Source organism: Lonchura striata, chromosome 9, assembly GCF_046129695.1.
Source record: "Lonchura striata isolate bLonStr1 chromosome 9, bLonStr1.mat, whole genome shotgun sequence".
Lineage (NCBI taxonomy): Eukaryota > Metazoa > Chordata > Aves > Passeriformes > Estrildidae > Lonchura > Lonchura striata.
The window spans coordinates 961,355-988,710 of NC_134611.1; the positions used below are offsets into that span (position 1 = coordinate 961,355).

At 41.3% G+C, this 27,356-nt stretch overlaps 1 protein-coding gene across 6 annotated transcripts in view; it reads left to right on the forward strand.

The window, feature by feature from the left end:
* KIFAP3 (kinesin associated protein 3) overlaps positions 1-27,356 on the forward strand; it is a 68,523-nt gene that overhangs the window by 33,520 nt on the left and 7,647 nt on the right. For 3 of the 6 annotated variants that reach the window (XM_021546012.2, XM_021546013.2, XM_077785257.1), the window contains exons 17-20: positions 535-620; positions 8,707-8,896; positions 13,049-13,148; positions 25,721-25,774. In XM_021546012.2, the coding sequence (XP_021401687.1) occupies positions 535-620; positions 8,707-8,896; positions 13,049-13,148; positions 25,721-25,774 (430 nt within the window). Of the gene's footprint in view, positions 1-534; positions 621-8,706; positions 8,897-13,048; positions 13,149-14,352; positions 14,379-25,720; positions 25,775-27,356 lie in introns of those variants that run through there. The other 3 variants (XM_021546014.2, XM_021546016.2, XM_021546017.3) reach the window with 2 other exon arrangements.

Below are 27,356 nucleotides of genomic sequence, written 5' to 3' on the forward strand. Positions count from 1 at the left end.
AATCTGATTTACTGTCTGAATTTGTTTTGCACATCATAATTAAATTCATAGTTCATAGAAGAACATATGTAGAGCACAAGCAAACTTTTTGTATTGCAGCATTGTACAAATATGTTGCATGGTCTGAAATTTTGTGGGCCTTAACTGAATGTTGAATTATATTGAAGCATTCAGAATGGGCTGAATGAGCCCTGTGAGTGATAGCAAATTAGTGATTCCATTGCTAACAATACAAAGAATACTTCTTCATGTTCTTTTCGCCTTTAATCTCTGTGGAATATCTGAGAAGCCATTTGGGTGGTTCTTGGTGTCCTGTTTGGACTCCTAGGTTGCTTGCTTTAAAAAATTAAATATAAGAAGTTGCATCTCTTGCTAATTCTGGAATGATCAAGCACCAACATTTGAAAAATGCTTTCTTGCTACATGAGATGAAAATTTCCTGCCTCTGCTTCTTAGTGAAATTTGAAGTTTGAAGAACCCAGGGTTGTGAGGGGGAGAAAACAAATGTTTTTCTCCTTAACAGCTGCTTTGCAGAAGCTCCAGCGTACCTCATAGACCTGATGCATGATAAAAACGCTGAGATCCGCAAGGTCTGTGACAACACTCTGGATATCATAGCGGTAGGTCTGGCTTTCTTCATCCTTCCAGAGCCTCTTTACACAAGAGAATGCTGAAATAACTAAATATATTGCAAATCAAAAGTATTTTTCTTGTGCCACTTTCTAACCATATGGATAAAAGATGAATTTTCAGGGCACAATGACAATCATTAGGCTGTGCATCAAACTTCCAAAAAAGTGTGTGTGTGTATTTTGAAAATTCATACAAGTTACCTTTACACTTCTTAAAAGTGCTTCTAGACTTTTATAAATTAGTCACATTACATAAGTGTGCCAAGTTTTCATTATTTCTTAGTTCTCCAAACAAATGGCTCTTGTTACCCAGCAGCTTTATTCAGCTTCTCTACATTGCCTGATGCCAATATTTGTTTCAAAAAGAAAATGTGGCAGCGATCCTGATACTGGCTGTTCCCTGCTGAGGGAACAGTCACTGTAATATTGTCTTCACCTTTTGGATAGGTTTCTTTAGCTACATAACTTAATTTGTCCAACAACCCATGGATCACAGTCAACTTTTGGGACAGTTGTATTACACTGGTAAATTGGAAAAAAGAAAGAATACTGAATTATCAAGTGATGTTGAGGATTGTAGTGACTACATTCTTTTGGGTATAGAGTAGCTGTCATGAAATTAAATTTTATAGTCAAAAACAATTTAAGTCAAGAGCAGCAGTACCTATGGCTTTTTCAGTCATCTACATTGTTCCTTTTTCAGTTTAATTGCATGTATTCCAATTTGTTCTCTGAAAAGTTCAATATAGTTTAAGGCTGAACTTACACTGCAAAATCCTATATATAGTCTATATATAATTAATAATGTCTTCTAATTTAATAGTGAAATAACATAATATTTTCTGAACTGGATTTCTTTTTATCTGGCTCTGCCTTTTCTTCATGGAGGTATGGAATGACAATCTGCTCCAGTGGTAGAGTTGCTGTAGATATTCATTAAGGACTAGATTTAAATTCAGATGAATTTACACTTAGTACTTATTTATGATGTGCATCATGTTCAGCTTAATATAATCAGCTATTTCTAGGGACATCTCCAATAGTAACAGTGGAAAGACTTTTTTATCTTCGGGGTGAAGCTGGACAATCTTAAGTGCATCAAGCACTTGTTTTACCTTGAGGCCAGTGCAATTTTGAAGTGACTCACATGTTGATTTGTTCGAATGGGGAAGCTTTACAGTGAGGTGTGTTGTAATATTATTAAGCGAAATTTATAGAATCTATAAGAATAAACATACAAAAATACAGCTTCACAGTCAATATTACCATCTGAATAAAATATACTTGGCTTTTTTTTACCTTCCTAAGAACACAAAATCTTTATGCTCACCATGAGTCAGTGAGGAGTGCCAAGATAATGGATGGGAAAGGCTTCTCAACTTGCAAAAAGCCCTGGACAGGACTTTCAGGGCCTTGAGGAAGAATAAAGGGAAGAAATGTTGTGCTGTGGTTACTGGGAGTGGAGAAGGAGACACCAAACACATACTGAGAGCAGCTTGCATGGTGGTAAATTATATTTTTCTTTGCTGTGGAGCAATGCCACACTTAGAATGGTGTTAGCTGGTGAGTTAGGAGAGTTCCTTTTCCAAGAGCCTCTTTCTGGCTTTATTATCTGGGTGTTGGGGTTATAAGTTGCATGAACACCATGACCCTGAGGGGAACAGGAAGCATAATGTGCTCTCTTTTCTGGAAGACAAAGAGAACCACTAATTAATTGATTGCTTTCTCAGTCATGTTGGAATCTGGTTGCACTTGTGTCTCTCGGTACAAAAAAATCACAAAGCAAAAAAGGCAATGTATTCTAAATAGTGATGATAGGAATTATAAGAGAGTTATCAGAAGCTCAGATCTTGCTAGGTGTTAAAGGAATGATACAGCAGGCTATAAACACAGAGGTGTTTGGTTGTGGGGCAGTTTTACACCAGCAGTGCCTGCTGAGGTGTCTGAACAGTCTCCAAGAGTGATGGAACTTCTTATCTGTGCTAAATCCACAACAAGCAAACCTTCACTTTTTGGTCTTGTTGCACACATGCTGACAAGAGCAAGTCTTCTGATGGAAGTCAGAAAATAAATGTTGGGGAGTAGATTTGAAAATAATTTCTACTCAAGGAGACAAATGCTTCTTTCACTCATCAATGAGCTGTATATACTGTGATTGAAATAGCACTGGAGAAAATCACATGGCTTATAAGCCTTAGGGGAGAAATGCTTTCTGTAGTAAAGTAATTGTCACAGAAATTATGGAAATGTTACACTAGTGATGATTTGTTTAATATAGCTTGGCTGGACTCTGCCACTGATGAACTGAAACAGATGTGCTGCTTTAGCACAATATATACTGGGCAGTCTCAGTTTTGCACTGGGAGAAGCAAGATATCCCTTTTGTCAAAAAAAGTCTGAGTTGATGATTTCAGAATGCTTTAGTTTCAGTCATGTGCTGAGCTTTGGCAGCAAGCAGTCAGTTCAGTGTTCTTGTGCTCCTAAAGAGTGGGGCAGCTCTCAGGGCTTAGCTGAAGGCCTGGAATCAGCAGCTGGTACAGGAGTCTCAAGCAAATTAATATCCCTTTTCCCCTGGTTCAGAAGCCTGGAGAACTGCAGCTCCAAGTTTGTGGAAAGATATGTCAGCTTACCTGAGATGGTTTTATTCTGTTCACTTTAGGCAACATTATCAAGAGCCAAGAGAACTACTAATCTCTCAGGTTCCTTATTATTTTTCTGCTCCTACTCAGTTTAATTGCAAACTAATTTCCTCATTTATACAAAGGATATTTAATTAACCATCATCAGATCCTAGGACTCTGTAGTCTGACCCTTTCGCCTGATTTTCCTCTTCAGTGCCTTTGCAGCTTTGAATCCAGATCTGCTCTATGTACCATCATGTTTCTCTTATGATCAAGAGTGGATCACAATACTTCCTACAGCAGTAAAACATCTTTTAGTTACAGCATTGTCCATGGGATTTAGGAAGAGCCTCATGTCTAAGCTGTTTTACCAGCTCTCTTTCTTTGCCCTGAGTATTTGTAATGAATGGCAAATAATGTTTGCCTTTTATGGATTTCATTGTTAATGAACAGTTTGCATCTTTCTGTGTTAGCTAAGCTCCCTGATAGAAATCCTTCATGTTGGGAATGCTGGAATTTCACCTTAGAAGCAGGAATGTGCTGTGAACCCTCTGTGCTCTGGGGTTTGGGGCCAGCTGTATGAGATATTGGCCAGCTCTCTTAGAGTCAGGGAAGAACAGACCACAGGGATTTGGTGTGGGCTTTATTTGAATGGCCAGCATGCTCTGAAAATAGATAACCTTTGACTCCAGCTTGGTGTCCTCTTTCCATGAAGAGTGCTGCAGTCACTCCAGGAAAAAAGGTGCTCCCTTCACTTGACAGGACCCCCTTTCTGTGGTGCATCTTGTTGCCCTGTTATCCTGTAGCAAACATGAAAACAGAGGGGCGGGCAGAAGGGCAGCGAGGGGCTGGGGCTGCAGCTGAACTTTCCTGTGTTCATTGTTCAATTTGCCAGCAGTCTGCTTTGGTCCTGGTTGCTTCTTGTGGCTCTGCCTGCAGCAGAGTAACCACAGGCAGCATTAGATAGGGCAAGAGCATCCTGGTTGTTTTTGTCTTCACATAAAACCTGCCTTGGACAGATTCTCTTTCAGCACTGGTGCCTGCTCTCTGGCTTTGTAGGACTGCGAAGGTCAAGCAAACCACTGATCTGTTACATAACAGGTTGCCATAACATTCCTCCAAAAGGGACATAAAAAAAGTTTCTCTAGCTATTGCCAGAGTAGGAACTTTGAGAGTGCCCTACATTTTATGGAGCCACATAAATTTAGAGGGCATCAATGATTACTCTTTTTTCCTTGCCTTGCCATTAGTTTCAGCTCTCAGATTAGTGTGAGCTTCCTGTCAGAATTTTTTATAGTATTGAAGCTGATTGTGAAGCAGTGACTCCAGGATGCACAGGTGTAAGTGGTGGGAGGATTTTTTCCTGCCCTGTGAAGGAATTACCCTGCAGTGGTACTTACCCTGAGGTAGGTGTGGTAGACACCTGCAGAAGGTGATCCCTAACATCTGTTTCTCTCCTTGGTTTATAGAGGCACAGAGTTAAAATCACATGCCTAACTTTTGAATAGCTAGATGAGATAAATCTTTTCTTTCTTAATAAATGGTTAATTTAATATTTCATGTAAACAGTAGGTTTTTAATGAAGAATGTAACAAATCACTGAGCAGAGCCTTGAGCATAATGAGCCTTCTACTTATTGTACAGCAGTTTTGGTTCAGGATGAGGAATCACATCAAATGAACCCTACTACAGACCCAATTAAAGGGCAACCACATTAAAGTGAAAAGGAAAATCTGTTTTTCATCAGCTGTGAGGGAACACAAAGCAGATCTGTGTAGCTCTGTGTTATCCTATAGTGTGTTAATCAGATACAAGGTGTGACGGAAGCCAGTGACAAAGGGGACCCTGATAGGGAACAGACACGCTCTGATAATGGGCCAGTTAACGCTTCATAATATTTCAATGGTTCAGTAGTAAACAAAGCTGGAAGGAGAACTTCAAAAAGGATGGCACATTCCTCCCAGAGTCAAGCTATACATCTTCTATGACACTTCTGGATTTATGGAAACCGAATGTTAAAACTAGTGATGTCAGGGAGCTCCAAAGAGAATAAAATCAGCTTTGAGAATTCCTCCTTTTAAGTTTCTGACCATGACTGCTGCGTTTGAGGGGGGTGGTGCTGGAAAATAGGCACATTCTGTTCACCTTCTCATTCTCCTTTGCTTTTCCAGTAGCCTAACATTTAAAAGGGCTGGAGCTCAAAGCTATAGGTGTATCTCCATAATTTTTAGCTTTCTGGTTTCATTTGCAGAAATTCCCTTTTAAAAAAATGAGGGCTTCTCCTTCTTTCTGTTTAAAAAGATTTTGTGTTTAAAAATCAAAACAACCCCCCCCCCCCACACACACACAATAGTAATAAAAAAGATTTTAATAGCTCCAAATATAATTACTGGAAGAGTTGCAGTCTTTTAGGGAATTGTTTTGCTCTAAATGTCTTTAATTTTGTTTCTTTGTGCCTTTTGGCTGTAGTCCTGCATTTACAGCTTTTCTTCCATTCTGATGTTATTCCATTAATCATTTACCCAGTGGTGGTTCTGCATATTTCCATGGAAAATCTACATATTCCTGATGTAACACTACTTAAATGAACTTCTTTTGTGCTGAGGTTATGTAAATCATTCTAGGCTACTACAAATCTTCCTTTTCTGTGATTGCTGCCAGAATGACACTCCTGACAAAACTGATCATTGATCTAGTTCTGGTGCAGTCACTTCTTTGTAACATTTGTACCTTGCTGTTTTCACTGGGAATGAACAACAAGAATAAAGTTGTCAAAAGTACTTGAATGGATAAATTGTGGTTTTTAAGTAATGTGCTGTTCAATTGCTAATACCATTTTCCAAAATTTAGATTAATTATTGAGGAAAAATATCTGGAAGTCTTAAGCCTCTTAATATAGCATGGGAAATGTAGAATATATTCTGCCTGCTGTCATCAGCTGAAAGAGTTAGAATCTGAGAAATGTTAAATGATTTTTGCAAGAGGATGTAAGAAGTTGATATCTATTTCTGACAGATAATCAGCATGTTCAGACAGTGGTGTGAGTGGAACTCTGATGTCAGGAACTGGGATACATTTAGGGTTGTAACTTTGGGAATATTCTAGTGTTTTCAAAGTGCATTGATGGTAAATATGAATGAGGTGATTTAGCTGATGGCCTTTTGGCTTTTGGGAACTTTGAAAAGTAAACAGAATAATGTAAAAGGGATTCAGCTTTCACAGAGCTTAATCTAATTTGCTGTTTGTTAAATTTGTTTATTTTCCTCTCCTTCTTTGCAATCATGACTTCTGGGAATAGTGTTCTTGAGAGTGCAGTATGATTTCTGGCAGGTACAAGATGTTTCTCTAAAGCCTGTAAGTAATTCACAACTGCTGGAGGGTGACATAACAGCCAGCCCAGGGTTTAGCTCTGGCAGATGCAGCAGAGGAGCGGTTTCCAAGGTGATGGTCAGATGTCATCACTGAAAGTCATGCCTTGTCTTTTTTTTATGGGTCATTTTATAAATTTCAGTGATGAGCTTGCTTTTTCCAAGTTTTTATTGTTACTTCTAGTTTTTCTTTTTAATCAAGAGTGGAAATGGGAGGAAAAAATCAAGAAATAGCCCGAGGGGTTCTTTGCCAAACAGTATGAGGTGTTTGTGTTTGTTGGATTTTGGTTTTGTCTCTTCTCCCTCCCTAAGACTGCAGTAATTCTGACAGATGAAGTGGAATTTTGCTTCTCTAGTCACTGAGAGTATCTACAGATCCCTCAGGTGATACTTGCTCTGGGTGTGGAAGCTGAGCAGGACACCAGGTTTTGGACAGGATCACTGAACAGGAGTGCCAAGATGGTGAGGAGTAGAATTAGCAAGGTCTAGGAACCAGTGTTGATCAGAGCTGGAATTGGAGAAATTGAGAATAATGAAATCTTGGATGTTCTGCATACTTGGTGGCAATATTGAAGAAGCCTTTGCCAGACTGGCAAGGCCAGCTGGCTTTTGTGTTATCCACCAGCCCAAAGGTGGAAAAGACACAGGGTAGAGAGTGTTACCTGTGGAACACATATGGCATCAATGAAGACAAGGCTGGTTGAATATTAAGTCAGTTTAAAACCTCTAGTTCAGACTATAGAGTTTTCAGGAGTTGAACCTGAGCTCCTAAGCCAGCTGAGTCTGCCTTCTCTGCCATTTTATGGCCTCTGGTTGTAGGCAGATCTACTTTGGCATGTCTGGCAGGAGCAGAAATTTCCACTTCCACAACCAAGGCATTGTTACTAATTGTGTATCATCTTCAGAGCTAAGTAAAACAGATTTTTAAAGCCTTAAACTACTCCAGCTTGGATCTCTGAGGAAAGTCTAGATCATGTGTTCATCACCATGAGAGTTAAGAAATTATTTTCAACTTTTCTCTCCTTTGTAGTTAGGTTAGAAGACAGTGGAGTGGGATGTGTTTCACAAGGATATTTCTTTCCACAAGAAGAAACATTCTGGTTAGGGATATTATTCTTGCTCACAATACTTTGGTTTAAAAAAGCACAAATTGTGGTGCATTATTTGTAACTATTCCCAAATTGATACCATGTGCAGATTTTCATATGTTGATGAGCTTCCTAGAGATAGCTGGGCCCTATCTTCCCAGCAGGATTGAGGAACTGAGTGTTACCCATGGACTGGTGTTCCCTCTGTGGAAGTCAACAGCCCCCAAAATCTGCTCTGTTGAGAAGATCCTTCTCTGCACAGCTGATTCCAGTGACCATAGGTTATCTCCCTTCATGTTGGTGTCCCTTTACATGAATATCACATCACTTGAGTACAATTAGGCTGTAATCCAGATTGAAATGTCATGCCTACATGTTTTTCTGTAGTGACTGGAACCTATATCCTATTTTACTCAGCTTTCTGGAGAAGTTCCTCTCAGAGTTTACTTGCCTACCATTTTTGTGGTTGTTTGACATTATTCATAAAATTTCACAAGAAGTTGAAATTAAATTCATGCTGGAGCTTATGAAATTAAAGTAAATTTATTTGTTTTATCACAGCCTTTTTTCTTAATAATTTTTTTAGTAACTAGTTGTCCTAGAAAATGCTCATCTAATCAAGGTGTGCACGGTTTTTCGTCAGTGCTAATAATTAATTACAAAAAATCCCCTGAAGATTGGCAGTAATTGGGTCTTCTCAATTAAACCAAATGAGGAGACTGCTGATGGAACTGTTCTGTTCAAAGTAGGAGTTTTTACTGGATGGTGTGAAGTTCCAAACCATGAAGGGAAGATTGTACTGCTGTAGCACAAACCCAAATAATGCCCAATGCTTGCAAAATCCCTTTTGCTCAAAAAACATGAAGCTGAGTAGAGCGTTTAAGTCACTGGACCCTGAACTGGCATCTTTTGCTGATGATGGATTCCCCTGCCATTTCCTGTTACACCAGCTTTCTCTACAGCTGATCCTAAACCACTGTGTGGTGATTTTTACCAGGAATATGATGAGGAATGGGCTAAAAAAATCCAGACGGAGAAGTTTCGATGGCACAACTCGCAGTGGCTGGAGATGGTGGAGAGCCGGCAGATGGACGAGAGCGAGCAGTACCTGTACGGGGATGATCCCATCGAGCCCTACATCCATGAGGGGGACATTCTGGAGAGACCTGACCTCTACTATAGTGCAGGTAAAGCAGCACCTGTCACTATTTGACACTGGGATTGCCACCTCCGCATTTCCAGTGGGAGCATGAGCAGGGCCTGACTCAAACCAGTATTACAGTTCCTGTTTTGTGGTACTGGGAGCAGCACTGATGCCAGCCAAGGACGGGCTTGTCCTTTTTGGGGTTGATGCCATGGAGTGGCTTCCTAGGACAAGATTAAGAGAGTAAAAGTGGGCATTTATTAAAGGCCTTCAATAGGTATACCTTGGGCAGCCAGAAGCCTTCTAGAGGCTATACCCAGGATTTTCAGACAATTATAAGTTTGGTTCATTTGCATATCAAGGGTTAATCCTCCAATTACAGCTTCAGGTAATGAAGTCATATTCCCCCAGTTTGCTGCTCCCCATTTCACTTTTTGTTGATACTTTTCAGGGCCTGAGGCTGTAGGGTGCCTTGAGTTTCAGGCCCAGAGGGATTGTTTTGTGTGACCAAAATGTGAGGACAGTAGCTAACACTCTGTATGGAGTTTAGAGTTATACACTAAAGCAGTACAGGATTTGAAAAATACAAAACCGAAAATCCTAAGACATCAGGGTATTAGTAATGGATTAAGTACTGCATATCCATGATTTTAGGAAATTTTACAGGTCTGCAGGAATAATGAGTAGACCTGTCTCAGAGAGCTGATGGACCATGACAATGGAGTCAAGTAAAAGTGGTCCATGCTTGTTCTTCCCACCTATTTCTTGTGTCCATAGTTTGCTTGCTCTCTAAACAAAATCTTCTCATCCCTGTTAAATTCACAGCTATAGGATTTATGCTGAGTTTTGTTCTGCCTATTGTTTTAGTTGTGCAATGGGATTTTTATTGCAGATAATGATGAAAGACTTCAGTTGAGTCTCAGCAAACTTGTAGATTCTGTAGCAGAGGCCATAATTTCATGACTTTAATCCACCTGTATGATTTTTGCTGTTGTATATCTAGGATTTAGGGAAGTGTGTGAATCTCTTATGTAAATGCTGATTTATCTAATCCAGTGTTGCCAGCTGTTCAGGAGGAAGGTTCAATAAAACTTTGCAGGAGACAATAATGAAATAATTTGCCCAGTGGATAAATGTCTTCATAACTTTTTGTAACTAGGAGTTGGCTTACCCTCTCAAACTTGTGGGTTTAGATCCTTTTCAAACTCCTGGATAACTGAATGCATGATTTTTTGCTTTTTTTTAATTGCTGGGTTTGAGTCTGTGTTTTTCATTTTCCACATAAGTGTCCAGTCCTCTGCCATGAAGTATGAGTCACAAAATTCTGTGACTCTGGATCAATTTGCAGGAAGAGTAATTAGAAAAACAAAACCACTAAACCCCATAGTCTTCACTCATAGTTGCTGCAAGAAAATAATTGTGCAAGATCTCAGTAGCATTTCAAATACTGTTCTCAAAGGATATCAGAACATAAGGCTTCTTTTTCTTCTGCCATAGCAACTTGCCTCTTAGTGTCATAGTTTTTCCCTTTTGGATTTTTTCTGTTGGAATTGATACTTGACTGGGAAGGAAAGGTAGAATTCTGGTGATATGTTGTGCAGATGTTTGAAATGTGCTTTTGTTTTTAAAGGTAGCCCTTTTTAAAGAGTGATTATATTCAAAAGGTAGATTCACTTCTCAGGTTCATTGCAACAAGTGTCAGTAACTGTGTGCTTCTGCAATTTCCTAGACTTCAGCTTTGAAATGTGGCATCTCAAAAGTGACATGATATTCCTTTGAAAAGGCTATAGGTTGAGGTATCAATTGGAGTAGGGATTTGGATTTCTGAAGGACAGATCATTACTTAGTGAAAAAACTCCCAAACTCACCAAAAGAACAAATCTTTATACAGTCAGAAATGAAATACTTGTATTTCAGTTTTATAATTTTAGAAGTGATCTACACTGATGGCTGTCAGTACAAGTCCCACATTGACCATAATCGTTCTTGAGCTCACTGATGGCAAGATGAGTTCCTTATTTCCTGACAGGCCAATCTCTCTCTTGCACAGTAATTTAAATCTACATGAAAAATGTGGTAGAATCTCTGAAGTTACCTTCCTGAGCTCAGTGCCTCTTGCTCTGAAAGTACATGACCTAATTTATGTTGAAATGTACATAACAACAGATGTCCTTTAACTGTGTAATCACATTTTCTGCAGCTGATGCTCTCCATGTGCTTTCATTTTCCTATAAATTCATGTGAGCCATAACTCTGAGTGTTATGGTTTGACTGTTAACACTCTTGATTGAAGACACTTTAAGTAGTGGTAGCAGTAGCCTCAGAGTTAAAATGTAGTGCTTGCTTTATTAATACAGAGGCATATGTTATTTTTATGTTTCTCTGCTCTCAAAGAAGAGAAGTTTTAACCTAGCCTGGCTATTTAAAAGACATAGTCACTTAAAAGGATTGCTTTTAATCTGAAGTGCTGCAGGTATAAAAGTGATATAAGTGATAAAAGGTCCTCCTCATTTCAGTTCAGTGGAGCATACAGACTAGGGGGTGAGCTAGAAAAAATTGGCACAAGTCTTAATAAAGGCCATTTCAACTTTCCTTTCACTTCTTTGGACATTTTCTATTTGTGTGATGTCACGGGGTACCCGTGTCCCACTGAATATGCTGAGAGACAGCAATATTGATCCCTGCCAGAACACTTGCTTGTCAAGTCATACTCCTTCACATACTGTACACACATGTCTGCAATTAGAACATGGCCCTGTACAGCAATCTGATGCTGCTAAAATGTGGTCTGATCATGGCTGGCATTTTTCATTTGCAATCTGCTGCCTTGCATTCAGTCACTTTCCCATGAGGTAGTATCTTCTAAATGAATCTCTGTAGCACCTCATCAAATGTCTCTTAGAAATCTAGATGTGTCAATTCTATTCCTTTTATCACTTGTCACTATATTATCTTCAAAAAACATCAGGTAAATTCATAAAGCACAGGGAGATTTGTTTGAATGCCAGAGTCATCATCTCTAAGCCCTTGTGTCTGTAAGTAACTTTCCACTGCTTCCTGTGCAGGCAGTTTTAGTAGTTTGGAAACCACAGAGGTTAAGCTAAGTGGCCTGTGACTCCCTGGATCTTATCTCTCTTTCTTTAAAGTGGAATGGCATTTGTAACTTCCTAGTCATTAGGAATCTCTGTCTTCCCTCTCTTAAACTCTTAATGTATCAGTCTGGATGTACCTGTTTCTGCCCTGGTTTTATGGGGATGCTTTCTGCACTTCCAAGTCTGGAATTGTTTTCATACAGTGATGGAGACAAACTGATGTAGGGGCCATTTAAATTAAGGAGCTTGTTTTATCTGATTAGAGCCTAATACTAATTACCAAGTAAGAACTGTACCCTTAATATTAAAAAGAAATGTGTTTTGTGAATGGGAGCAGCAAAGAGTTAAGCTGAGCTCTCATTCAGCTGGGGTCAGTTCAGTGACTTTACTTCAAAGACACTCTCTGGGTTTACATTGATGTAACAGAAGGAAGATGTTAGCTCCTGATTTTCTTTTCCTCATAAAGCAAGCAGAGACTGTGAAGCCTTTAAGGAATACTTCTGGCTTTACAAATGTCTGCATCTTCATATGCCAGTGTTGTAATGTAAAGGAAGCACAAAAAATCTGTAGCCTATGTTCTTGAGAGGATATCAATTGTAAAGCCTGTCCTTTTTGGAAAGAGCTCTGAGATATTAAAAGATGGGCAGGATAAAATAAATACATTTGAAGTCACTTTCTTGTTTTTCTCAACAAGTTTGAAGAGATACCATGGTGCAGCAGAGTCTGAACAATTAAGACCTTTGCTTCTTTTTTATTTTTATGCTGCAGATTAATGTTTTACCTTTTTCATTACTTGTTCTCTGGGCTTACTTTGATGGGTCTTTAAATAACTTTTATAAGGCTTAAGGAAGAAGGGCTAAGAGAATATTTCTTAGGTACAGCATTTTTCAGGGCAGTGAGCTGATGTTCCTTGGAGTCCCATTAAAGACTTTTTTGTACTTGAAGTTGCTGAGTTTCAGTATTATATATTATTGATTTTTGTTCCTCACAGAAATGCTGTAAGTTAAATTTCTAATGAATTGCTAAAAGAAACCAGGACGGGTGGTTTTGCCACTTGCCCTCAATCCTGCTCCTTGACAAGTGGCTGTATTTTGTTTCCCTAGATGGGCTGATAGCCCCTGATGGAGCGGTGAGTCCAGATATCTTCGGGGATTACCAGCTTCAGAATGGAGACCTGGTTGGGCAGCACCCCTTTTCCAGCAAGTAAGTTGCTCCTACTAAGGAATTCTTATCATTCAATGGCTCTTCAAGTTTCTTTTAGGGCTTCATTTGTAGTGGTCAGTAATCTTTGCGCCTATAGGAATAGGAATTATTTACACTCACTGCACAAGCAGTTCTAGTCTGTAGTCTGAATTACATGTCTATTTTAACATCCTAACCTGCTGTAATAGTTCACAGCTTTCCAAAAGCTGTGGATTAGAACAGTAACACAGAATACACCCCCTGTTATGACAACTACTCAAATACTCTTCAGACCCTGGGAAACATCTAAAGAGAGGCTTGAGATGCTGATTGTTTCCAGTATTCTTAAAATTAAAAGAAGTCTTTCTTAAATTTAAAATAAGCTGCTGTGGGTTTGGTGTTTTTTTGGTGTTTTTCATATACCTAAGCCTTTCCAAGGTATTCCTGGTTAGATTCCTGAGGGCACTTTGAAAATGGGCTATAGGAACAAAAGAGATCAGCTTATGCTGATATTCTGGGAGATCTTTCTCTGAATTTCCTCTCTGGTCTAAGATCTCTATGTTGGCAAGCTGTTCCAGTTTGAATTTCTGAGTAAACTTCTCCCCTGAGTTCAAAATAGAAAAGACTCATTTTCAAGAATGGAATCTTCATAAATCTTGATGCTGTAGTGTTCAGGAAGTGCCTTTTATAAAGCATGAATTCTGTGCACTCATGAGCAGGAAATAGTTCAAACATTTGATAGTCAAGGTACAGTATTCACTTCAATAGGATCCAGCTACCTGGATATGCCCAGCCCTGAGGCTGAAGCTGTTTCTTTGCAAAGGAAGAATGTTCTTTTCACCACTAAACACTTTAGTCACCATTTGTAAAATGTAAGTCACTCACAGTACTTACAGTATGAAGCAAAAAAGATTTTCCTCCCTTACTTTGGCTTCTTGTAATTTATCAAGGATGGTTGACAGGTTAATTTTGTTGGTTTATTCTACCTGTGATGCACCAGAAAGCTGAACAATGAGTAAGTGTTGGAGTGGTGGTAACATTTTTAGGGACAAATTAAAATAACTAACATGCTCAGGGAAAAAGAAAAAAGCAGGATTTGAGATGAATCTTCTAGAAAAAAGTAAATAAGTAAGCATAAAGTTCAGAGTAGTGTGAGTCTGTGTGTTTGGGAAGGGGATGCTGGTGCCTGTGCTGATCATTTCCAAATGTTCAACCTTTGTTGCAGAACTTGCATGTGGGAGAGAAACTGAGGTAAGTGTGAGCTCTGTGCTGCTCTTGGGGTCTCAGTGGGTGACTCACCATTTTTAGCTTCACAACAGACACACAACCCACAAGGTGATGGATTTCTCTGTTCACCAGGACATTGGAGGGTTCTCCCAACAGTTTCAAGCCCACCTGGAGGTGTGGGGAAAAGTGTGTAGGGTAGATCTTGCAGACTCCTTTGTTTCCAGTAAACCTAGAGAAATTTACTTAGTTAACTTAGAGAAAGCCCCAGTCAAGAGATTCATAAACCAGAGAGTTTTCAGCTGGGAAACAAAACAATCTTCAGTGTCCTTGGTTAAAAGTGAAGGCACATCAGTCATCTTCAATTTGCAGTCCCTCATCAGGGAGCTCCAGTAGTAACCTGTTTTTTAATCTGATTGTATTCCAGCTAACATGAGTAGCAAAATATATCTGGTGTATACCTAGTTAAGTATTTGTAGAATTTTCTTGCATGTTTTAAGGCGTTCTGAAGGCTCACCTCAAGAATGAAAACAGAAGAAATTCAGGTTGGCCCATTGATGATGGGCTCTGGAAATACTGGGATTTCTGGGTAGAATTCTGTTTTCTAGGAAGATTTCTTTCAGTATGATTGCTCCACGGACTTATCTGCAGTCCAGACACACAGTCTAATTGGAAACAGTGTGGAGTGCTGCAAATGTTCTGTCTTATTTGTAGCAGAGCAGGAGTGAATTGTTTGATAGAATAGATACTGGCAGCTGAGTGGCGAATCCAGCTTCTCACATGTGGGTCATTATGGGTTGGAACTGCTTGGCGCCAGCAGCCAGGATTTCCTGATGCTCAGACCTAATGTAAAATGCATTAGTGCTCCAAGGCATGAGCCATGGAATTGCCAGTCCCATGAGTCTGGAGCTCCCTTCTCCCAATTTGAACTGGTGTTGGAAGGTAAAACCATACGTGCTACAGAGCCTAATTAAAAATAATAGCAGCAAGTCAAGGCGCTTTTTATGTGTTATATAGTGTACATTTCAGCCATACCAAAACATAATTCTGGGGTATTTTTATGCTTACAGTTTAAAGCTAACAAGAACCTTATGTCAAGGATTTATTTTTAACCAGTTCCAGCTTTTAATAAATCAAGATTTTTGTTATAAAAATGGTTCATTTTTCTATTAATAATATTTGAATATGTTTTAGAAACTTTTTTAGCAAGAAAGCTGAGTTGTGGTTTTCATAGACAATTAGCAAGTCAGTTAATAGTAACATGTTTTGGAAGTTCAGAGAGAGATTGCTAATTATGAGTAGATGCTTAGTTTTGGTCTTTTCGTTTGTTATACTTTTTTATTTATTACATATTTATTTGTTATGCCCATGTCTTCTGGTCTTTGCCTTTTATATTAGGCTTTTCAATTCTGTAATAGAAGCAGTTTTTGCTAGGCAATGGGGTGAGTTCTGAAGTCTCTTTGTCATTTAAGAGAGGGTCTCTTTGCCATTTAAGACCACCCTGTGAATTCTGAGGTAGGTAACAACTGTGAGCAGACTTCTTGCTCCTCAGCCTTGAATAATTTAATCCTTTCTTCTCCTTTCTGCATTCCTATGAGAAAGAATGAGGATGTGTTACTTCTTTAATTTCTCTGAGGCTATTTCCCGTCCTTGCAATGTGCTCAGAGTGGATCAGGACTTTGTCTTGCCTCCAGGAGTGCTGAAAAGGCAGCCAGAAAGTCCCATGTTTTTCGTGGCTGCACATCACTGAGAAACTGAGTTTGTGTTGAATTGGTGTTGGTGCCCTCCATTACCAAGGCTTAAGTGTGTTCTGATCACCATCCTAATTTTTGGAGCCAAAGAACTGTGTCTGTGAAGAGTGGCTGTCAAAGGACCACAGTGAAACTCAAACTGTCTTTCAGATTTTCCCTGTAAGTTATGTTTGATAACAGCCCCCGCCACCTGCCATGTGTGGTATTGTTACTCCAGTTACATTGTGAACTTCCTTGGCTGGGGGACGCTGTTCTAGCAGAGATCCAGGGCATCCTCTGCCATTGCAATTCCACTCTTTCATTTGGGAAAATTCAGGGCAATTGGAGCAGCAAATGTATTTGAAGCTGCAGTTGCTGAAGTGGTTGACTGTCCTGTAATGCAGTCGGGATACCATCAGCATCTCTTATGGAGTCCCTGTCCCAGGAGGAGACACTGGACCTAGACATCTAGAGCTGCTGCAGTCTTAAGGAAGGTAGGGAGATGCTTTTTTGAAGTTAAGCAGAACAGGAATTAAAAATAGTTTAATTATGTATAGGCATCTGCACTCACTGGGTTACCACATTGGGGCTGTTCTCCCCTGTCATTTTCAAGAAGGAAACATGAAGTGACAGCATTGGCAGTAAAAACATCTGTTGATCTGGGGAGCTGTGTGGAGTGTCTTGGAGGCTTTTTTCCAAAAGACATGGCTTTCCCTTCATGAGGTGTCTTGGACTTTTCCTTTGAAACCTGGAGTAGTGTTACTCTCATAAGTTGAGAATGCCACCTCACATGATCATGAATTGTGAAGTAAAGAACAACTTTGAAGGGAATTGTAAAAGTATCTAGCTCTGAATTTAGTTTGTAGATTTGCTTGCATGCTTGCTGTTCTGGACATGTCCACATCCTGGTAATTGTTATTTCTGCTACTTGTCATCATGAAGTAGAAGCAGCACAAAAGTGAAGAGCTGGGTAGCTGCCATTTTTCTGATAGTGCCACCTTGGGAAATGCTTTGTTTCTGGGGATCTAGCTTGTGTGTTTTGCAGCTTCTGTTTACAGCTCTTATCCCTGAACTATGTTCTTAGTGCAGTTGTACTGTTACCTATGAGGCCTATAAATAGAATTATTTCAGAATGTTACATCCACAGGAGCAGTGATAAAGTCCATAAACAGCATCTCTTGTTTTCCTCAAAGGTTTGGAGCATAATGCAGACAGATTGTAAGGTATGTTTCCCATTCAGCAGAAAAGATGTGGCTGAGGAGGTTGTTTTGACAGCTTCTATCCAGGTTTTTTTTCTCGGCTAGGAAAAGACTTTTGTGATTAGATTACCAGCTTTGAATCATCTTACTGTCTTTCAGAAGCAGATGGACATTAGGCATAGATTTGAAATTTTCATCTGTTATTAAAATCTGAATTCAAGGTTTCTGGTTCTGATAAGGCTTAATATTGAGTGAAAGTTTTATGATTGTGGCAAACAAAAATCCCTCACCTTTGGCTGATGTGATGACAGCTTAGTGTCTGAGCTGCAGGGGATAAAGACCAGCTGAAAGACATCTTCCAGAACCGACAGTCATTCATCAAATTTTAATCACCTTCTGGAGACTAATTACTTTCTTAAGACACAAACATAATAGTGATGGCTAAATACCTTATAATAGAGATAGCCACAGAATTTTTCCTGCCCCTTGGGGAAGAGGCCACTTCTTAACCTTTCCCAGCTACAACTAGGTAATAGTACAAACTCAGTGCAAAAGCCAATTTTTGGTTAATATCCTCAACAGAGTTCTCAAATCTTCTCAGTCTGTAGCTTTGAAAAGATTAATAGTTAGGAATGCTAGAGCTGGCCAGAACTCTTTTTTTCCCTGAGGAAATTTTTCTCCAGTGCAGGATCCTTTAACCTTGTTATAAAATGCAGCAGAGCTGCCATTGCTCAATCCTCATTTTCTCTGAGACAAGGCCTTTCTCTGTGTGCTGTTCCCAGCATGTGCACTCCCAGCTCTTCCCAACAGAGATCTGACTGAGGCTTCTTCCCAGGAAGCAGTGAGGTTTGGCATGTCAAGCACAACCAGTTTTATGGGGTGACTGCATGTCTCTGTCCTTGGTGGAACATCTTTCCTCTTGCCTGGATTTACAGCCTAAAGCTGTGCCTGCATGTCTTGTTTTTGCCATGGCAAGTCATTGGGATGTTCTGTGAGCTCAGTGCCTGGAGCCAGGCCCTTGCAGGCTGCTCTGTACTGGCCCTAGGGAAGCTGTGGCTGCTCTTGGCAGATTCCAGGGTGCACAGCCAGGCTCTTGTGTCTGGGCTCGATGGAAACAGGACCTGGCCACAGGTCCTGGTGCTCCAGCACTCCCAGTGGGACTTGGCTTATCTGTGGCTGAGCTAAGCACATGTGGCGTCTGCATGTGCTGCAAGTCCACGCTGAATGGCAAGAATGCTCCTATCTATGGCTGTTGGGGAGGACAAATAAATATAATTGCCTGGCGAAAGATTTACAGCCAGGATGAAAACAATCCCCCCTACTGGCTGGACAATGCCCGTACCTACAGATAGTTCCAAAAGTCAAATGGACTGTTCGATCTCACCCCAATGTATGGTTCATCCCACACCTGTAACCCTCCCCTGAAACATCAGGTGTCTGTGACCCCATTGGCCTAAGTCTTGTTCCAGGCCACCCTGAAGCTCCCTGATAAGGGGTCTCTGAGGGGCCAGACGCTCTCTTGGAACTTCCACCCTTTCCTGGAGCATCCTCTCTACCCCTTGTCTCTACCCCCACCATCCCCTCAGGCCTTGCCATGTTCTGTGTCTGGCAGCTCCAAGCAAGACCTTTCACCATCCCTAATAAACCTGATATCCTAAGAGCAGCATTCAGAGATCTTTCGTCTCCATTCATCCAAACCATGGTGGAGCCCAGCTTTTCCTGCATATGGCCTTTTTGCACTTGGAAACTCTGATGAGAATCAGGGAGGACTTTTCATGGTGGAACAACCCAGAGCTGTAGCCTTTCACTGTCTTTGATGGCTGCACTGTGGTAAGAATTCCCAGTCATGAGTCCCAGCTGAACATCTCCCATCTGGGTCATCTGCAGGACCTGCAGCAGGTGCTGGCAAATGTGCACTTTGTGAATGATTATCAAATGCTTTTAAATGGTTGTACCTGTAACTTACAGTCTACTTTGACATTTCGAGCTATATTTCATTCCTCATCTTCAGTTAGATTTGCTAGGCAAAGGACTGAAGGGATTTGTGATCTTGGTGACCCTACCAGAGAGTGTGTCTCAGCCATCCTTTATTTTCAGTAAAGTCCAGCACAGTTTATTTAGAAGTTGGAATGTTCCCTTCCCAGCCTTTCAGGAGGTGAGAACCATCTCAGCCTGCAGGCTGTCTCTGAGGGTGAAAAACCAGCAGGGATCAGTGGCAGAACAAACTGTTTCATGCTCCTTTAGACAAAAAATGTTCTCGTGCAGGGTCTGTGCTGAGAGTGCCCATATCCCTTTCCTCCTCATTTGAACATAAGCAGCAATACTTCCCTGTCATAGAGGTGGACATATAGTGAGTATAAAATCTTTTTATTAGTCGAAAGAAAACCTGAAAGACTTTAAATTACTATTATAAGATTATCCTACTTTGAACCATTTTACCATAATGATATTTCTTAAAGATCTGTGCAGTACTTCTTTTTTTCCATAATTAAACCTTATTTTAAAAACAAAACCCAACTTATTTGCCATTGCAATATGTTCAGCAGAGTTGTACTCAGCTTCTGCCATTTGGACACTATTTAATTTGCATTTCCCAGGAGAATTAAATTAGTTTTTATTAGTAAATTGGGACTATAACCTTGCAGGCAGGTTTTATTAGTTTATCACACATCAGTATTAGCAAATTGTAAATCCCACTGAAACGAATTTGAAAAGGCCTTAAAGAAAAGCCCAGAACCAATGAAGTTCCTGGACACAAAGAAGGGAGTTTATTTTGGTTAGTTTATGTTTTGGTTTTTTTTTTAATCCCACAAAAATCTTGTTAGTGGCAGCAGAGTCACCTTTTTTATCATATTCTGTTGTCCTAACTGTGCCTACATATTTAGTTTTATAGAAGTTAAAGGCACTGACTGTTCCTGGGGAACTGGCAGAGAGGTTTTGTTCCTCAGTGCCTGCACAGATGCTGCATTCCCCTGGAATTGAGATTTTGCATCTAAAAGAATGTGAGAAGGAAGTGGGAACTGCTGCCTTCTGGAGGGTTTTGGTCACAGTCTGGGACAAGCTTAGTAAAAGACTTCACTTGACTGCTTCAGGTGCTGCCTGGATCATGGCCTGAAATGACCCAAAATTCACTGTGTCATTATCCTCCTTCAGTACTGAAGTGTGGCAGGGGTGCTTCCTGAACAGGAAGACTTCATGGCTAAGAGCTTTTGAATGAGAGCTCAAATTTCTTTGTCTTACAGTAGTTTGTTTCTGCATCAGTACTAAACTAGAGCTATCTCTCTGGTTTTTTGTTTATTTGTTTGTTTTTTGTGGTTTTGGGGGTTTTTTTGCTTGATTTTTTGCTTGGTTTTTTTTGTGTGTTTTGTTTTGTTTGGGTTTTTGGGTTTTTTTTAGGTGGTGATCATATTCCTGTTATTCCTGTCACTTCATTTTTTCATACTGTCTGCTCAAAGCCTTGTTTATAGTGGTGCTACAGCCTGATCATATAATCCAGTTTAGGTGTCACTGATGAGTGTCTGACCAAATTCTCCTGTTACGCTGTGGACAGTTACTGGAGCCTTTTTGAAGACAGGGGTCTGATTATTCCAGAGGATGAAAATTTTGCCTTGTGGCCCATATTCATCAATGAGATTTTCTCCAAAGTTTGGAGAACTTTTGCACTACTGAAAGATTAATTCTGTAATTGAGGAATAGCCATAAAAAGACAATATTATTCACACTCAATATTTGATGAACAACAACTTTTGAATATACTTGGGTGTTTATTTGTTTTCCCTGTGTTCTTAGCATGAGAAGATGCTCCCAAGCAGCTCTCCATGTATCCCTCACACACAGCCAATGCCCATAGTCCTTGAGAGCTGATAGCCAAGGTGGGCAGAAAAGCATAGGTGGGGGAGAAGGGCAGTTCCTCCTGCAGTCAGGTGCTGGAGCTGGAGCAGGGCAGTTCCTCCTGCAGTCAGGTGCCAGAGCTGGAGCAGGGCAGTTCCTCCTGCAGTCAGGTGCTGGAGTTGGAGTTGGAGCAGGGCAGTTCCTCCTGCAGTCAGGTGCTGGAGTTGGAGTTGGAGCAGGGCAGTTCCTCCTGCAATCAGGTGCTGGAGTTGGAGCAGGGCAGTTCCTCCTGCAGTCAGGTGCTGGAGTTGGAGCAGGGCAGTTCCTCCTGCAGTCAGGTGCCAGAGCTGGAGCTGGAGCAGAAGGGCAGTTCCTCCTGCAGTCAGGTGCCAGAGCTGGAGCTGGAGCAGAAGGGCAGTTCCTCCTGCAGTCAGGTGCCAGAGTTGGAGCAGGGCAGTTCCTCCTGCAGTCAGGTGCCAGAGCTGGAGCAGAAGGGCAGTTCCTCCTGCAGTCAGGTGCTGGAGCTGGAGCAGAAGGGCAGTTCTTCTTGCAGTCAGGTGCCAGAGCTGGAGCAGAAGGGCAGTTCCTCCTGCAGTCAGGTGCCAGAGCTGGAGCAGGGCAGTTCCTCCTGCAGTCAGGTGCCAGAGCTGGAGCAGGGCAGTTCCTCCTGCAGTCAGGTGCCAGAGCTGGAGCAGGGCAGTTCCTCCTGCAGTCAGGTGCTGGAGTTGGAGCAGAAGGGCAGTTCCTCCTGCAGTCAGGTGCCAGAGCTGGAGCAGGGCAGTTCCTCCTGCAGTCAGGTGCTGGAGTTGGAGCAGAAGGGCAGTTCCTCCTGCAGTCAGGTGCCAGAGCTGGAGCAGGGCAGTTCCTCCTGCAGTCAGGTGCCAGAGCTGGAGCAGGGCAGTTCCTCCTGCAGTCAGGTGCCAGAGCTGGAGCAGGGCAGTTCCTCCTGCAGTCAGGTGCTGGAGTTGGAGCAGGGCAGTTCCTCCTGCAGTCAGGTGCTGGAGTTGGAGCAGGGCAGTTCCTCCTGCAGTCAGGTGCTGGAGTTGGAGCAGGGCAGTTCCTCCTGCAGTCAGGTGCCAGAGCTGGAGCAGAAGGGCAGTTCCTCCTGCAGTCAGGTGCCAGAGCTGGAGCAGGGCAGTTCCTCCTGCAGTCAGGTGCTGGAGCTGGAGTTGGAGCAGGGCAGTTCCTCCTGCAGTCAGGTGCTGGAGTTGGAGCAGGGCAGTTCTTCCTGCAGTCAGGTGCCAGAGCTGGAGCAGGGCAGTTCCTCCTGCAGTCAGGTGCTGGAGCTGGAGCAGGGCAGTTCCTCCTGCAGTCAGGTGCTGGAGCTGGAGCAGGGCAGTTCCTCCTGCTTGCTCCCACAGTGACCAGACCACACCACCTCGCCAAGGTGTGTGGTCTGGAGCTGGGAAGGATCGGGTTGCCCTTGTTTCATTTACTGTAAGAGAGGTTTAATTGCTCCCAACGATTGCAGCAGTATGGGAGAGATGAAATAGCTTGCTGGGGAATATTTTAACAGTTAAAATAGCATATTTTTTTCAGCAAGTTGCAGATGCTGTTTGGGAAGAGAATAAGTATTGAGGTTTTAATGCACTTCAGCTCTTTTGGAATACAGGATGCTTGGGCCTCTTTTACTTGCAGTCACTTTTTTTTTTACGTTTTTAGTTGCTTTTTATTTTATTATATTCCACCTGCAGTTGGCCTCATTTAACCATCATGGTTTAGGTGGCTATTAAGAATTTTAAAAGAATACCCAAATGCTGTAGCAGTGAGCTCAAGTCCTTTGGAATGCCTTACCAAAAAATCCCCCAAGCCTGGGCCTGTCTCTTCTGTAATGTAACATTAATTAATTCCCACGTTCTGTCTGCTGCTCAGTCCCTCCAGATGTGCTACTAGGAATAGACTGGCTCCCTGGTTACAAGCCATCTGGGCTCTGTAAACTGATTTGCACTTATATTAAACAATAAGTGAACAGAATGCGGAAGAGTTATTAAAGCAAATGTACATTGCTTATAAATCTCAAAGTAAAATATTAAAATGTAGTAAATGGGAATGGAATGTGCAAATGAAGACCTGCTTGTTTTTAATGAGTTTAGCTGTGACCTTCTCGATTTCAACCAAAAGAAAAGATTTTATTTTTCTCTTTAAAAATTAAAAAAAAAAATAAAAAGAAACTATAAAACTGCTTACAGAAGTATCTGAGACAAAAACAAGGAAATATAATGTTCTAAACTTGACTGGTCCAAACCACTCAAGCTGCTGTGACAGCTCATAAAACTCAGAGTAGTTTTTAACTGGACTCTGTTTTACATTGCCAGAGTGAATTTTCCTTGCAGGAAGTAGCCAGAAGGTTTATTTCGTTTCCAGACTGCTGCTTTGATCTTTCCATTCTGTCACTTCTCAGGTTACATAGCCCTTTTTCACTGCAGTAAATCTGCAACAGTTAATGAGAATAAAATTTCCTCCTTCTCACTGATCACATGCTGTTAAATGCCAAACCACAGCCAGCAGCATATTTGCAGAATTCGGCTGCACTGTACAAAAACAGCACAATCAGTTTAATCTTGTTGGTTTTGTAATTTATTTTATTGAGCTTTCCTTTTTCAAGTGACCTATTTTATCAAGACAAGTGGTTGCAAGGCCAGATCTGGAAGAAAGATTTAAAACTGTAATAAAGTGAGGGGTGTTTTGTGTGCTGGGTTTAAGCATGCTCACAGGATTCAAAATTAAATTTAAAATGAGGAGTTTTAAAAAGGCCCATATATCAGTGGGATATTTATTGTGGTTATTATCTGAACTGAACATGTGCTCTGAGCAAGTTTCTAGCATAAAAATTAATATATCAAATTAATTTCTTTGCCAAATACTTAAAATTGTTTTGATTCTAAAATTTTATTCTGATTCTGTGTTTATCCGCCTCAACCGTCCAACTCCAAAGATTGACCCATTCTTTTCTCCTGGTTTTTTAACTGATATTTTAAAAAAATTAATTGGCTTACAGAGTTTATTTGCGTTTGGGATTTTGAGCTTTTTAAATTTTATTTTTTCCAGTACTTCCTCATCAATCTGGAAACATTTGATTTTTCATTTGAGTTTTTTCTATAATAATGCTATTCCAAGATACAGATCTCCAAGAACACATTCCTTGTCTGTGTTTGTATCTACCTTGTTTCCAGTGTTATTCCTAAGGAAAAGAAAATGGTAAGAGACATTGAGATTTATTTTTTTCTTGATTCTCACTAAAATCATTGCTGATTTGGGATAGATCTTGACAAGATTTCACTAGGGCCCTGTGATGATACATAAAAGTGTTTGAAATCAGGACAATCATCTGTGGTGGTAAAAGAATATTTCAAGTTTCTTCATCAGTAGTAACACTGCAACTGCATTTGCTGTGTGTGCTCGAGTGAGTGCTGCAAATCCCCCAGCAATGTTAACTTTCAGAAAAGGCTTTGAAAGCTTTTATTAGCTGCAGCTGGAAGTCAGAGCAGAACAGATTTTTTGACTCTCCCTCCCTCCTTCCATCCAGCATCTGGATTCTCATCCCCACCGGGCTGCCCTGCAGACAGCACGGTGTCACCAGTGCCCTGTGGCCTTGGCTTCTCCAGGCTTTCATGCACAACAGGGAACTTTTGTCCTCTTTTGTGTTGAAGGACAGAAGTGAGTGCCTGTGCTTGGGCTTGAGGAGTTTGTATAAACATTTAAAGGGAAAATTCTCCACCAAAAAGCTACATTTTTGCTTCAGCCCCTTGTCTCTAAGTACATTTGCAGTGACCTGCTCTAGCACAGGAAGCAAGGAACAGTTCCTGTGTGGAATGGGAAGGCTCATGGAAGCTGGAGCAGATCCTGATCTGGTCAGTGACACCAGTCACTGTGAAACTTCAGCATCTTATTTTGCTTTCTGTACCCAGCCTAACACTGAGCTTGCTGGGGACAATTGAAAGAGGTGTGAAAGCTTCCCAAGCCAGGCCTATCCCTAGTTCAGATTAAGGCAGTGTACTCTTCAGTTTATGGCGTTGACACATAGACTTTGGACTGCACAAGCAGAGAGGGGGAGGAAAGGACATCTTGCTTTTTAGTGCCTGTTCCTCAGGGCTTTTTTATTTGTTTTAGTTCTTAATTAATTCTTAAGAAATGGATGTATCTAATCAATGGCTTTGGATAGTTGTTGAGCCAAGAGCACAGGAGATGTTTCTGTCAGGCTTAGAATGGAAAGCCAGAGCTCTTGATTTCCATTCCAGCTCTGTCTGTGCACTTGACCTTCTAAGAAATTCTGTTAAGAATGGCTGATAAACTCCTTGTCTGTGTGGCAGAGCTATGAGCCTGACTGCAGGAATGCTGCAGGAGCACTCCTGATGCCCTTCACAGGAACAATATGGCTGCATGACACAACTGCAGCCTTTGAGCTGCTCTTTTGCCCCCTGGCTCTGTTGGGGATTGGTTGCCTTTGTAGCAGAGCAGAAATAATCTTTTTTTTTTTTTCCTAAAGGGTTTTACAGAATAAGCAAAAGTCTTTTCTGTCTGTGTCAGTCTAATTTGAGTCTTCTCATTACTGTAGTTTGTCATTTGGCTGTCTTTAATGTCTGGGGTGTTTTCTCTTCCAATACTCCAGTGGGAAACTGAGGTCATGGAGAAAAGGAGCAACTTGTCCAGGATCACACAGCAGGTAACTGACAGAGCAAGAAACTGAGGCCAAATCCCAGGCTGTGTTTGCAGAGCAGGGATGGCAGGAGCTGCAGCTTTCAAGCAAGGCTTATACTTGAATTTGGCGAAGCAAGATCATTTGTTTTTGGTTCAGTGCTTTCTTACTATTCAGTTGGGAAATACTTTTTTTAATGATGCCTTCCCCCAGTGAATTTTGGCGTGGTTTATTGCTTGGTGCATAGCTGGAGCCTGACACAGAAGACACAGTGCTCATTTCTCCCCCATTGTCAGCTTTCCATTTGTTTGTAATTAAATGGGAGAAACAGCAGTATTGTGCTGAGATACAACTTGGGCAACAAGTCCAGAAGCAATTGGAAACTTTAAGTCATTAAGTACACTGAAGAAAGCTGGATCACATGGAAGGAGAGACATGATCATATCCATTAAAGCTGTGTTATGGTGCACAAGGGAGCTAAAGTATTATTGCACAGGTTCATTTGGATATTTTCTGTCTTGTGAGCAGGTACAGTATTACTATTTGAGGGGCATTAATGTTTAATGCTAATGTTGTGGTGGACTTGGGTGATTGATGCAGTGGGCACAGTCACAGACACTGCCCCAAAACTTCCCTCCAACTTGAACTTGAGGAATAAAAAGCATGAAAAAAGAGATTCACAGATAGGAGAGAAAAACTTGGGGTCATGAGAGGCAGAATTTAGGAGACCTGTGGTTTATAGTTAATGTCATTACCAGTAGTGGGAGAATTTACAGTTACAAGACATTATATAAAGAAACATTGGTTTTTCCTAAGGCTTCTCAGTTGTATGGAGTTTCTCCATACAACTGAGGTATCTGGTTTGTAGGAAGAAATGGGATCATCATCTCAATCCCTGGATTTAAAGCAAGGACAGAAGCAACAGGCCTCTGTCCCTTTGTGATGCCCTTTACCCTGCCCTGGCTGGTGTTGGGAGAATGGGGTCCCATCCAGTACTCAGCTGCCAGGGAATATCAGCAGAAAGGCCACAGAGTCCATGGCTTCAGAGGCTCTGAGTCTTGGTTCATATGTGAAAGTTCCTTGGTACCTGCAAAGGATTAGCTAAATGTCTCATACCTGCAGACAGCTTTAGAAGCTGGAGATCTGTGTGTGTTCTGTGGGATTCAAAACCATTTCCCACCTGCTGTGCCTGGATGCACAGGGTGCCTTAATCCCTGACTGTGCAATGGGTCAGGGCCTGGATGCCCCAGCTCCTTCTACCTTTCCATGCCTGGTTTCTGTGCAGAGGAAACCTCATGAGAGAGGAAGGGAGAGAGGGAGCTGCAGCATTCACCAGCCAGTCTGCTAATTGGGCTGGCAGGGCTGAGCATCCCCTTTGTGACTATACTGCCCTGCACTGCAGTCCTTGTCTCAGACCAGCTCTCATCAACACTTCAGGAACAAACAAAAACACTGAGATGAGGGAAAAAATATGGCCTTTGCTGCTGGCAAACTTCTGTGTGTCATGTTGGCAAGTGTTGTAATCAGTGAGCTGCATCTCATCTGTACAGGTTATAATGGTGTGCTTGTCTTGAGATCAGAGACTGCTATGCCACTCCCATGGCTCTGG